The 13,823-nt window shown below is 39.4% G+C and overlaps 1 protein-coding gene across 4 annotated transcripts in view; it reads left to right on the top strand.

Annotated features, from left to right (window-relative positions):
• The window catches only part of NR2C1 (nuclear receptor subfamily 2 group C member 1), a 92,314-nt gene that overhangs the window by 29,396 nt on the left and 49,095 nt on the right, over nt 1–13,823 (top strand). For 3 of the 4 annotated variants that reach the window (XM_019545056.1, XM_019545058.1, XM_019545059.1), the window contains exons 3-4: nt 2,611–2,686; nt 9,641–9,748. In XM_019545056.1, coding sequence (XP_019400601.1) covers nt 2,633–2,686; nt 9,641–9,748 — 162 coding nt within the window. In that variant the 5' untranslated portion in view covers nt 2,611–2,632. The remainder of the gene's footprint in view (nt 1–2,610; nt 2,687–9,640; nt 9,749–13,823) is intronic. The other variant, XM_019545057.1, reaches the window with a different exon arrangement.

The raw sequence follows: 13,823 nt of genomic DNA, 5'->3' as shown, positions 1-13,823 counted from the left end.
TGTGCATGGCACTCGAAGCCTGCTATGTGTTCCCCTCTCCAGGAGATGTCTGTGTCTCCTTTTTCTAGCCTGAGGGCTTACTCCCTATGCATGTGACAGTGTGCAGCCAGGATTTTGCTTCCTCTCCATGGACTGCATATGGACCCCTTCTCTGGCCACTGTGGTGACCTTGTAACCCCACCAGTCCTTGTAGGGTAAGTTTGTTCTCTGACCCCGTCCTGCTGGCGTTCATCACTTGGAACGGACTGGAGCCGGTTTCCTGTTATACATTAAATAAAAAAATTATCTTCAGAAAAAATATCTTCTTGTACCAAGTTATCTGATGGGGAAAATCTCTCTGAACTCCTTAGCATGAGCTTCTCATGTATATTGCTTGTTAAAATAGAAATTCAGTGAAATAAAACTATTGCTTAAAATTATGTGATCTTTTATTTTATGCCTACTGGAAAATATCCATGTAAGAGGCCTTATACTAAGGCATGTGAAAGCACACTCAGCTATTTAAAGGGAACAATTAATTTGCAGGTTAACCTGCTTCAAAAGTTTTGTTCCTTTTTCAAGCAAGTTACCCTTGAGGTGATTATACCTTGAAATGGGTTTCTGTTTGTTTGTTCTGTGCATTTGACAGAATTTTATTTCTAATAAGTTTAAAATTTTGCACAGCTTCTCTCTTGCAGAAAGACCATTAACCATAAAGAAAGGAGAAGGAAATGAATGATCTTCTAGGGAAAAAAAATCAAATTGGGTCAGTTTTTTATGTTTTGGGTTTTTTTGTTTTGCTACAGTAGCAAAGTTATGTCAGTTACTTGAAGGCAAAAGCTTGATTTTAAATAAATTGCTTGACTGCAATTTAAGTATATTTATTTATAGAATCTAATGGGAATATCCTTTACATTTGCAGTGAATATGTTTCTTTCAGTGTTTCAGTCACACGGTGTCAGATCAAATAATATATAGATTATGAGTAGGATTCAGACAATGAACCCTTGTCTTTGTATTAATAAAAGACATTTATTAACAAAATCTAGCCAGAGTTGTTATCTACCACTGAACTCAGTTCCATAATCTCAATCAACATCTATAGATCAGTCTATACTACTTCAGACAGTCCTCTAAAATCATGGTTTGTGTGCATGCCCATAAGAGAGGAAGTAAAGCTCTATTCTGCTGTTGAGGATATTTTGTAATTGTTTCAGTTTCACTGTTTCTTTTTTGAACAGTAGCGTGCTTCTATAGTGTTGTTGCTGTGCTGTTTGTTGAACTTTATAGAGTGAGAATTTCTTTTACTTAAACATCTGATGTTTTGCTTTAGTTCTTGCTCTCTTTTGTGCTAACAAGTTCTTTATTACTGGATTTTCTGGTGGGATAACGAAGTGCTGTTCCATGCTGTTTCTCTTTCCTTCTGTGCCAGTTAAGCATACTATAATGCTAGGGACTGGACTTCTCTTTTTACTCATAAAGGCCACTCCAGGTAATTTTAAGAGCAGATTGAGCTCCAAAATAAAACACTTCTATCATTTTACTTGTTTGTTTTGGCACTTTCCAGGGCCTCTGACATGGCAGGTGTGAGATGATGAGATTTTGTAAGAATCAAAGAGACAGAAAAGAAATAACCTACATATTTTAAGTTTAGTCTTTTACAGATTTTGTAGTAGTAGAATTTGCTTGGCTTGGTTTGTTTTTTTTGAAACCAGCATAGTTACTTGTTACCATCCACTTTTTGGACACAGTTAGAAACTTGCTTTTTATTCTGCCAGGTTCTTCCTCTTTCTGTATAAGAATAACCATACCAGTATTAAGCACCTTTATATAGCTCTAGAATACAGTTTTCTGTTATGATTTTAAGTGTGTATTTATGGAGCTTCATTGCAGTCGTATATCCCTCTTATATACTTGCCTGATGAAAATATAGACACATGTCTAAACAAACATAGCTTAGATACAAAAGTGTAATACTACATAAAATGTTTTAAAATAAACTCTGTAAAAGTCTATTCTATAATTCATTACACACTTCATATTTGAGGGGAACTAATCTCAACCTATGCCAAATTTCTTCTCTTAAAATTATGCTATGACTGTGAAATTAAATTGATCTGTTTCCTGACTTCCAAGAAATTCTTCATGTTATTGACAAAAATAGTTTAAATTGTTCCTTATTGTTCAACCAGACCAGTACAACTTTAGCAGAACAAGTCAAACTTTTTTTTTAACTTGTGCCTCAACACAATTTTTGGCAATTACGAAAACTTTATTTACATCTTCCCTGGATCAGTGTTATTGGTAATTATTATAGTCAAAAAGCAACATTCTCCTTTGACATCTTATAGTGAGTATACAGTTCTGCTCTTAGGACTTAAGTCTCTACTTCTCAGCCGGGTACAATGTTATGGATGCGATTTTAACATAAATACAGAACTTATATAGCGCCACTAATGTAGGATCACTTTCAGAGCACATTTACGCTTTTTTACACTTTAAATTCTTTAGTTGACTCACCCCAAGCTAGTGCATATAACTTATTTTTATATAAACTATATTTTCTGTATTACCTAGATGTTTTCAGAACTAAGGTTATAGTTGTTAAGTATCTTCTTCTTTCTTTGACAGGAAATTCTGGTGATTAAAGATCATGGCAACCATAGAGGAACTGGCCCATCAAATTATTGAACAGCAAATGGGAGAGGTACCTAATTTTTTTTAGACCTGTGTGAGATGAATTAACACAAAAACATTTGTACTTTGCTATCTAAAGTCCAAAGTCATGAAACCATAATCTCAGTTGGCCTAAAGCTCTAGCAAAGCCTCCCATAGGAGAGTTCTTGGCATCTCCAGGTTGTGAGTAAAACATTGGCCATGGCTTCTCCCCAAGAAACCCCAGAACTTTCCTAAAGATAGAAGTTGCTATGTTATGGCTGGCCATCTGGTGGACCACTGACCACATGCAGGCCACAAGGCATTAAATTGTAGCCCTTGGGCTCCCACCCAATCATCACCACTCCCTCCCATTGCTCTGGCTACAATAGCAGCCTGAATCTCCAAGCTCCTTCTGGCTTTCGCTTCCTGTCCCTGCTCCAGGCAGCAGGTCAGTACAGTGTGGTGAGCGGAAGGTGAGGATGGATCCATATGGGTGCATTGTGCAAGAGTGGCATGGGGAAGGCGCTAGGGCTTGCACTGGTTTGGCCTGTCTGCTGTACTTCCCTGCTGGTGTGATCTGCTGGGCATGTGAACCCAAACCACTTAGTCCAGGACTGTCCAACTTCTCAGCCAGTGGTTCTCCAGCTGTGTACTATGGACCACTTGTCATCAGCCATCTGTCCACTGAAATGGTACTGATTTTCCTCACTTCTACCTATAATAATGAATTGAAGACCTTTAAAAATACATTACTCTTTTTCCATGTAAGCAATTGCTGTAATTGCTACCATTATGTTATATTATGCTACTGGAAGTGGCAGTGGTTCACATCTTTAGAAGTCTTCAGGAATGCTTGGCATAAGCAAAGAAGAGGATGGAAAGTTAGTTTTCCTTCCTGAGAAGCACTTGTTATAGATCCTTTAATACTAAATAGTGTCTAAAATAAGCACTTTTAGAACTGCGTGAACAGATTAGAGAGCAAGTGAAGAACACTTAGTTTTGAGCAGTCTCTATTATAATGAATCTGATAATATTTAAGGCATGAATAGAAAAAAAAGACTAGACTGTATTTTCCCACATACCACACTCCTCCAAATAAGAATGGCACCTTGTTTTTGGAAGGCTGAATTTAGGAAAAAAAAAAAGATTTTTTTCTGGAGTTGTGGATTACTTTGATATAGAATAAGTCCCCTGGAAATATGTCGTGTATAGGAATGTGGCTTCCTAGGAGACATTTTGAGTGAGGCAACAGGAGCGTCCTGGTGTGGCAAGACAGCAATAAGGCTAGGCCCCAAACCCTTGCAAGAGCAAGACCATTACTGCTTTACTGCAAATAGTTCTTTATATAAGTTTCTGTAAAAAATAAAGTGTTATTTTCATACCACAAAATTTAAGATACAACAAACAGCATACTGCAGCTCACTTGCCAAGAGCCAGCTCATTTCTGCCTCAGAGACAAGCTACAAAGCTCTGCCAGTAGCACCTATGAAAGGGTTAACACAGGGCTTCACCCCCTCTGCCTGCTGGGCCAGAAACCACAGCTGTCTTGGCAGCCATTAGACCACAGTGTCTCCCTGCTTCTGTTCTTGCAAAGTTAAATTATCTTCCCTGCTTAAGACACACTCCCGAGTTTCAGAGAGCTGATTTTGGGAGGAAATGGGTGTTGTATACAGATAAATGTGATTCATGAAAATGGTACAGTTGTGCTTGAAATCTTTGCTCTTTGGTATATTTTAGGGTTTCCTGCTTTATTGTCAGGTATTCTCTAGGCTTCAGGTTCCCATTGATCCTAATGCTGCTGAATAGAAAGCTTTCCTCTCCTGACTTAGTTTTGTTCTGTATGGGATCTTATACTGCCATCATTACAGTAGCATCTGAGCACTTTGCAGTGGTGCAGTAAATGACATCACAAACTTCTTTCCCATGTGATTTATTTTGGGTTTCATCCTGTTCCCAGGCAAGAACTGTGTATGGATGATAGTGTTTTGTTTTGGTAGCACAGCTTTCAGATGCATAAAAATTGCAGTGAGGCTGGCTTTTCTTTGCTTTCACTTTGTTTGCAGGTAAGTGCGTGTGCGTGTGTGTGTGTGTGTGTGTGTGTGCGTGCGCGCAGCAGTGTATTAGAGAAAGCAGGTTGAAGTGCCGTTTGCATTTGAATGGGAAGTTATTTATTTATTTGATTTATATTCCACTCCTAATAAGGCTTGTGGTGGCTGACAATAAGAGGTTAGGCTTTCAGTACTCTTGACTTCTTATAGTCCATTCTAGAGCCTTGAATGGCTGCCACCCCCAACGTGCAAAAAATCCTGTTTGAGGCAGAGATTAGGTTGTTAGCTCTGCTATTCCAATAGATTGACTGTGCCTGAAAGGTTGAGTTTTTGACCACAGTCTTGTCCAAAACCTGTAGATCATCCTTTTTAATATAATGGACCCCATCCATTCAACACAGTATGAATACAGACCCAAGACGTCAAGCATGACTCTAGAATTCAATCTATCTTTGGCTAATTTCAGATGCACATAACTTAAAAAAAAAAATTCAGTACCAATTCATCCTTTTCACAGTAGTCAAATTTACTTCAAAATCAGAAACAAAGCAAAACAAAGAGAAATAAGCCAAATTCTTCAGCTGATGGGCCAGCCAAGCTGCCTTTAACTACATCTTTTTTTTTCTATTGAGAAGAGGCCACTTTTATTGGAGTAACAGTGCCCATCTGCTCTCCCTGACAGTGTCTCAGCAAGCAGTGTTGTTTAAGTTATTGTATTTTACCTGTCACTGTTCAGTAATAGTAAAGTTGTCTTCCTTTATCACACAGTTAAACTAGAGTGAGAGAACAGCTGCACACTCTTCACAGTGGCTAGTTTTGTGTCTTGCATCTTTGTGGATTTGATTGTTTTGGTGTGTGAAAAGTAGGAGAGTGCTTCTGGTATGTAACAGATTGCTAATAAGTCCAACTAGACTTGCATACTATTGTTACAGCTTCCCTTTGTGATGGCAGACTTCTAGCATAATAACCAGGCAGTGGTAAAAATGTTGCTTAATTGAATATTTTCATTTCTTATTGCTCAGGCTTTTATTTACCATTGCTAGATTTTGTTATTGAAAAAAGGATGTTGGAGCAGATGCAAAAGTCTAGTTTGGAGCAGTTAAGTTTTGTCTTGACTCACGGGTGTCTCCAACTTGTACCAGTATCAGTAGTGCAGAGACTCCTGTTATATTTGGCAGACTACCAACACTACCACTAAGTTGTGTTTTCTCTTGGAATTCTGGCACTATCAATAAGTTGCTGTCTTTCTGATTCTATATGTATTTATGGTTACCAAGAGTGTGATTTTTAGTCAAAATTTCATCCTGATTCATATAACACTTGCATAGTCTTGTTACCTCCAAATGCAGGAGTATCTTTCCTTTTTCACCATTTGAAAGAAATGAAGTGGAAAGTTCAAGCTGACTTAAGGTCAATGGTCATAAGCAGAAGGGTTTATTTTGAAGAATTCACTGGGTGGCAGATATACCTTCTATTTGAGTATATGCTCAGTCCTTGCCAATATTGTTTGCAACTTGGGGGTACGATCCAGTATTTTCAGGTATCAACTTGTGTTTGTAAACATTTTTCTTCTGTAATTGACCTACAGGATGAAATTATTCTTCTGTCTGCTTGTGCTCATATCTGATGCAAGTTTCACCACTGAAGATCAGTTTCAAGTTGCTTGGAAGCTGAACCACTCTTTCCAGTAGCTTTCAGAATTCTCTTGAACATTGACAGTCTTTATTATGTTCAGAAACAAAATCCAGTTTAGGGCATATAAACCCAAAAGAGGATTTATTTTATTTTTTGCTTTTAAGAAAATGAGAGAACATAGCAAGAACTCCCTTAGAGTTTGAATTTCTAGGTATTGTTTATAAAACATTTGCAAAATAACAGTCATGATTCTAATCATACTTGATCAAATAAGTGGAACAGTTCACTAAGATGTACGTGTTTTTGTAAAATCCTTTAAAAACTGAAGCTCTTTTAAAGAAAAAGAGTACTTTGTAGCTGGATCTTAAGAAGATTAACATATATGAAGTTGTTGTACAGAATGGACTTTCCATAAAACTTGAGCTACCTCCTGTTGAGCATATGGGAATTCTTATCCCCACCCCAGGGTCATCTTCAAGTCTAGTAAAGCAATTCTGTCCATCAAAAGCCTGCAGCAGTCTGTAATCTGTCAATCTGTATAATTACATAGCAATTCATTTGCACGTACTGCCAAATTCCAATTTCATAAGAAAGATTAGCTTCTGTTCAAAACACAATTTTTAACAAATGCACTGGTTATATTGTGACCAAGAATAAGGTTTTATAACAGAAGTAATAGATGCATATATAGTACATGGTTCTAAAAAAGTGTGGAATGGGCACTGTTTTATGAGGATAATTAGCACTTTTCCTTCTGCTGCAAAGGTTTGAGGCAGAGAGCTTTAAAGAACAGCTGCAATTTAATCCTGGTATACATAAGTAATTTTGTGTTTTCAGCATTTCATTACTTCTGGTTCAAGAGTTCAAGACTTTTTTTCACATTGCACAGTCCATTATATATATCCATAAGGTGTTGAAAGGCTGGGGCCTATGATATTAAAAAGGATGATTTAAAGCTCCTGGATGAAGACTGGTCAAAAACTCAACCTCTGGAGCAGAATCAGTCTATTGCAAGGATAAAGTTAACAAGCTAATCTCTGCCCCAAACAGGATTTTCTTGCGGGATCGGAGTGGGGAGGTGATATCATCTCAAGACTGTGGGATAAACTACAAGAAATCAGGAGTATTAAAAAACTAACTTCATATACAGACTGTATGTGTGTATATGTATATATCTATCGATAGCTATACACACGTGTGTGTAAAATACGCATACGCAGTCACACACACATATATGTATGTATGTATGCATATATACATACATATATGTGTGTGTATATTTTATACACACACACTTGCCTACATACATATATGCATGAATGAATTAATATAGTATTAGGTTTATGTAGCTTTTATGGTCCAAGAATTATGTGAGAAGCAAGGATCTCTTAGGGCAATGTCTTTTTATTCTACCAGCTGCATAGATAGGAGAGTTGGACAAGCTTTTGAATGCAAGACATTCATGCATATTAATATGTATATGTACTGCAAAATGTGAAAAAGAAAAGTCTGAAATAAAATACAATTATAGAAGTAACAACAACTACTATGTAAAGTACTAACAGGACAGGTCATTTTGAGAGTTATCATATATTCCCTGAAGGGATCTTTTTTTTTTTTTTTAACAAGTACTTTACAAGTACAATTGTATCAATGATGAGCCCATGTCTTCTTTCTTTATGATCCTTAGCCTAAGAATTAGGTCGTACATTTAGTTCATTGGTGTGTAAAAATGTTTTAGGTAACTTACTCCAAAGACGCAAGCCTCTTCTACCAATATAAGCTACAAAGTCCAAACTATTCTAACCAGTCTCTCTTATTGTGTTCTACCAAATCAGCATACTAAGAGTGATTTTGATGTGGAGTCACAGGGTGAGAGAGAAGTAGGGCTGGAAGAGACCTCCAGAGGTCATCTAATCCAACCCCATGCCTGAGGCAGGATTATCGCATACCACCATAACTTAAACCAGAGTTCAGAAACCCCCGGCATGCAGCACATGAGGCCAGTTTGCTCGGCGCACCACAGCTGGCCTGGGCTCTGGGCAGCTACTGCTGGCCATGGAACCTGGGCTGCTCACAGCAGGTGGCAAGGGGCTACAAGTCCTGCTGCGAGCAGCCTGGGCTCTGTGGCAGGCAGCAGCTGCACAAAGTCCAGGTTGGCTATGGCAGGCAGCCAGGAGGCTACAAATAGCTGCATACAAATACTGCGTACCTTTGGAGCCCCAGTTACGCTCTGTGGCAGCAGCAGCTGCACGTGCACCTTGGGGCACACCGCTGGGAAGGGAACAGGGGCAGAGCAAACCTGGCCCCACCTCCACTGTGCATCCCAAGGTACATGTGTAGCCACCACCACCATGGAACCAGTGCTGGGGCTCTGGACCACAGTGCAGACAATGGCAGCCTCCTGGCTGCCTGCTGCAACTGCCAAAGCCTCGGCTGACTGTGACAGGTAGCTGGGAGGCTGCCAACAGTTACAGCAGGCTCCGGCCAGGCCCTGGAACCCCGGCTGGGCTCTGTGGTGGAATGGGCTGCACTTGCACGTTGGGGTGGATGGTAGGGAAGGGGCCAGCATTGCTCAGTGCAGTATCGCTTGTTTTGGTTTTTACATTCAAATTTGAATTATTTTCCATTGCTTAAAATTACTAATTATTTTCCATTGCTTCCCCACTTAATACACTACATATTTTTTGTATTGTAAATGAGTAACTGCCTTGTAAAATTTGCCAGAGGGGAAGCGGAATGTTTTGACAGCTGGGAAGGGAAAGGTGGACTTCCAAAAAATAAATAAATAAAAGAGTGCAGCTAAATACTTTGGAATTGAGAGAGGGATGCCTCCCTTTCTGCCCACCTTTGAGACAGAACAGCAGTTATTTAAAACTTTGAGGGGAAAAAGCTGAAGTCTTGTTCCTGAATAGTCTGTGCTATCAGAAGCAATAGAAGTAGTGCCATCACTATCAAACAGCAAATAATGATTGAAATCACACCCGGGCATTTATTCCATCAGTAACAGTTGAAGTGAATCAGAACATAAGCAGCCTGATTAACCCATGTGGCTTGATTATTCTCCCAGTTAGGCTTTACATAAAAAACATATTCCAAATGTTGTATTCAAAGTTATTGTGGAATTACTTTAATATTGTAGAACCAGTAGATTTTTTTTTAGCTGTCAGAATTTAACTAGTAAAATTAAGTTGTGGGCTGCTGCCTTCATACTTTGAGAGCTCTTTCGTTGCCGTAGCTGACATAGGCCGAATCTGAAGGTGATGCATCAGTAAGTTCACATAGCTGTCATTCTGATTATTTATTTGTTTTTTTTCTAGATTACGCATTCCCAAGGAGGTGCTACACAAACACTAATGGATGGAACAGCACAAAGAATACAGATTGTCCCAGGTGATTCAGGACTGTCTTTACCACAACGCATACAGGTATGTGTTAGCTAAAATATCTTGCAGTAATACGATACACTTATCTTTAGGGACCTACCCTTACTTCATGGTGGAAGTGGGGTGCGTGGCATCACCTTTAATTTTGCAGGTTTCCCTTTACACCTCTCCACCCAGCTGACTGGTGGAGAGGCCATGTGCTTGCACCTTGCTCCCTATCAACAGGGAGACAAAAACTGTGGTTTTAAATATGGCGCCATTTTTACCTCTTGCCACTGATTGGCTGAGGGGCCCTGGAGGCCCTGAAGTTTGTTGCTGACTGGCGAGGAGGCAAAAACTGTACCATGTTTAAAACCATGGTTTTTGCTTCCCTACCAATCAGGGGGGAGTGGTGGACACCTCTGCCAATTAACGGCTGGGGATGGGGGATGGCATGTGGAGGAACATTAAAAATTAAAGGAGATGCTGTGCATGCCACTTCCGCCATGAATTTGGTAGGTCCCTACCTACCTCTTTCTTTTTTTCACATGTCCTTCCTTTTTAATTACTTCCTGATCTTTTCTTCAATGTAACTTCAATGTAAAGAGAAATATACCCTTGAAGACAAATTCCTCTGTGGTATATAGTGACTGGACTTCATGTTGTCACTTGCTTTCTGTTGAAGGGTTGCACAGCCTGCACTCTTGTAAGTGCCTTGTTTCTTTAAAACTGAACAAAACACTGAATTCCAAGAAAATACCTGTTGATTACCAAAGATGTTTTTATGCATAGTCACAGAAATAATATTGTTTAAAGGATTAATTATGTTTATATTTTTATAATTCAGTTGCAGTGTTTGAAAGGTTTTGCAGTGTATTTTAGAAAATTCTGTATGGATCATAGTTGAGGATGTGTGTGACGAAAATGTGTTACTAACTTTTCTGAACTCCTTGATAGAGTCTCCATATGGATATTGTTTGGATGTACTAACAAACATCACTCACCCTAGCACTCTCATCAGAAATCACACCTTAGGTATCAGGGTTATTTTTTTCCCAACTTTCTATCAACAGACAATATTCAGTAGGTATTTAACATATTAGTATAGGCCATTGCCATGTTTAGGTGGATTAGAGCACTTTAGGAAAGAAACCTTTCTTTAAAAAAGTATATCTGAAGCCCTGCAAGTGGGAGGTAGGGGTCCTATTCTGATCTCATTGTAAATTCTTTTTCACTTTGTCTTGCAAATGATTTTTTATTTATGATTGCATATAAACACGCTAATCAAAATACAGCTGTTAAGGTCATCATCACTGCTTGTGGTTTTCACTTCATCCTTCACTTATTTTTGCAGTGCTCCCTAATTCATTGCTTTGTGTGCAAGCTTTTTCCTCTTTCAAGGCCTTTCATGATTCAGCCCCTCTCTTCTTGTGCCTCTTACTATATCTCCCTTGCCTTTTTGCTCCACCAATATGAATTATCAGTTGTATCTGTTCTTGTCCCCTTCTCTTTCACTGTCTCCATGCTTTCTTCTATCCTAGGTATTATTTATGGACTGCCAGCCCTTTTTTTTATCCATGAGGGCACTTCATCATCATCTTCCAAATCCCTTCTCAGTGCCTGTGTGCTCTCAACATCAAGATTGTACATAGACCTCTTGATGTAAAACCATAAGCCTCTAAACTGCCTGAGCCAAATGATGCAGCTCAGTTAGCATAAAAACACTAGAGAGTCATAAACCATCATGTAAACCAGTCACTGGAGGGGGAAGCACATATTTTGTAAGTGGGGAGTACACATACAATGAATTTGTTAAATTGAATATTTGCTTGTGTATCAATTGGAGATTTTGGGATGGGTTTGGTGTCTAAAGGGACTGGTATTTTCAAGAATTCTCAAATCATGCAGTTACTACTGAAGGTAGCTGAATGGTCTTCTTTTCCTGTCTACTTTTCTGTCCCATATTTTCTTTGTCTCAGTCACTCATTGCCTATTGTTTCAAAATAGACAAAAAACACTAGTGTGCTCTGCTCCTTTAAAGAGCTGAAACCACTAGGGGAAGAGCCCTAGCAGTGAGTTGGAAGCCTGCTGGTTACCAGGGCAGCCAGAACGAGCTAGTGGCCCACACCTGCCAGCGGTCAGCTGACCAGAAGGGGCAGGGCCTGGCTCACATATAAGCCCCAGGGCTGAGGCCAGAAAGGTAGTTCCCTGCCAGTAGCCAAAGGGGAAGGAGCTCTCCCAGAGCAAGCAAAGGGGAGAGGCCTTACTGCAGGAATGGCTTCTGATACTGTTGAGGGGCAGAGCATTCCCCGGTAGAGTTTGAATGAAGCCAGCCGGCTTGAATTTATGTTATAGCCTTGGGGCTTGCAGGTTGATTTTTGTTTACAAGACTGGTGGTTTGGGTGAGGCTATTGGGGGATGGAGAAGGCCTCATAGGGGGCCCATGGCAGTATGGGGACCCTGGTGCCAGAGGGGTTGCGGCATTTGGGGTCACAGACCCCAGCGCCAGAGAGGGGGCAGCACTTTGCAGGGCTGAGAAAGCCTAGGTGCCAGAGGGCACAGCACTCTGCAGGGCTGCAGAAAGCCAAGTGCCAGGGAGGCACAGACTGAGACAGGGCTGCGGAGAGCCCAGGGAGGATAAGGGGGCCAAATTACAACAAGGCTCAGACCAAACAATGTCAGTACCATCTGCGAGGCTTGGGGCACAGTAAAGGGGTAGTTGGAGCCACTTATAGCCCATAAGGCTAGGGTGCCCCGAAACACTTGTGACATCTGTTTTCTGGAGTGGGATTCACCAGAGGTCCAAAAAACCCATGGGGTCCAGAGACTTGATCAAGACCGTGTCCAAGAGGACTTAAAGGCAACCTCCCTGTCATTCATACCATCAAAGACGTGGTGGGTGTGAATAGAGGGTGCCCATTGAGCCAACTTGGCACGGTAAGGGAGCCTTGGGGAGATCACGGCCATCCTGCAGGACCCAATCCTGTGAAAGTATGTACCATAGCAGAATGGAACCCAAATCCTGAATTGGGTCTCCAGGCACTACAGTAATACAGATCATGTTTAGCAATAATAAATAGAGAGACCTGGTAGAAATTTACTAGATTTTTCTAGTAGTCTTCCATTGAAAAATGCACTTCTGTTTCAAAGACAATTTCAATAGGAAATGTTCAGAATGTTTAACTTCGAGTTTATTTAATTTTTTTAAATTTTGATTTAATATATATATTTATACTTATTTAATTTTAAAATGATAATATTCTGAACAAAACATTTTGGCAATGTTGAAACAAAATATTTCAGTGGTTCCAAATTAGAATACTTTGGGAGTTTAATTTGTGGAAAGTGTTTGATATTTTTTTTTTCAGGAAAGAAACCCCCTCAAATGTCATTTTACTACTAGATGATAATACTTGCTCCCACCTGGCTCTGTTTACATGGAGTATATTGTAATTATGGTTCTGTCTACCTGAACATAGTAAAACAAAACACTGAATAACTTCATATTTCTCTAATTTATGCATGGAGCAGTTTCACAGATGTATTAAAGAGCTGCCCAATTGGAAGCTAAGGCTTCTGAATATTAAAAAAAAAAAAAAAATACCACTTGAAAAGCAGTGAGAAGAAACTTATCCTGGAGTACTACAGAGTTTTGTAAATGAAATAACAACTGGAAAATCATGCATTCATTACTCAAAGCAATGAACTAATTTCCCTGTTTAATCAAATGCATCCTGTGGCAAAATTCAGCTTCAGATTACTAAGAAATGCAATACCTTATTGAACTCTGAGATATTCACAGTGGAGGGTGGCTTTATAAGCGATTTTTCTTCTTTTTTTCTAGTTAATAGATTTTTAGCCTCAAGTTGTCTGCTTAGATGGATTTGTGTACTTTTGCACAGAACCCTATTGACTGCAGTGTATTTTGGGGGGGTTTATCTAGATTTGATAGACATACAAAAATAACATACAGTAGAAATCTATTAAAAATAAGCAGTCAAGTATGTCTGAATGATTGCTAAAATTCCAGGAAGGAGTTCTTTGAGTTTTATAGTGTACAGGTTTTATAGTGTACAGGTAAATAAACTATAATGTAAAGCATCTATTGAACTGGAGAAAGTGATTCTTTATTATAATA

This window comes from Crocodylus porosus, unplaced genomic scaffold (assembly GCF_001723895.1).
Source record: "Crocodylus porosus isolate Cpor-Errol unplaced genomic scaffold, CroPor_comp1, whole genome shotgun sequence".
Lineage (NCBI taxonomy): Eukaryota > Metazoa > Chordata > Crocodylia > Crocodylidae > Crocodylus > Crocodylus porosus.
Note: the sequence above shows the minus strand (reverse complement) of the source record. Positions and strands in the feature narration are given on the sequence as shown.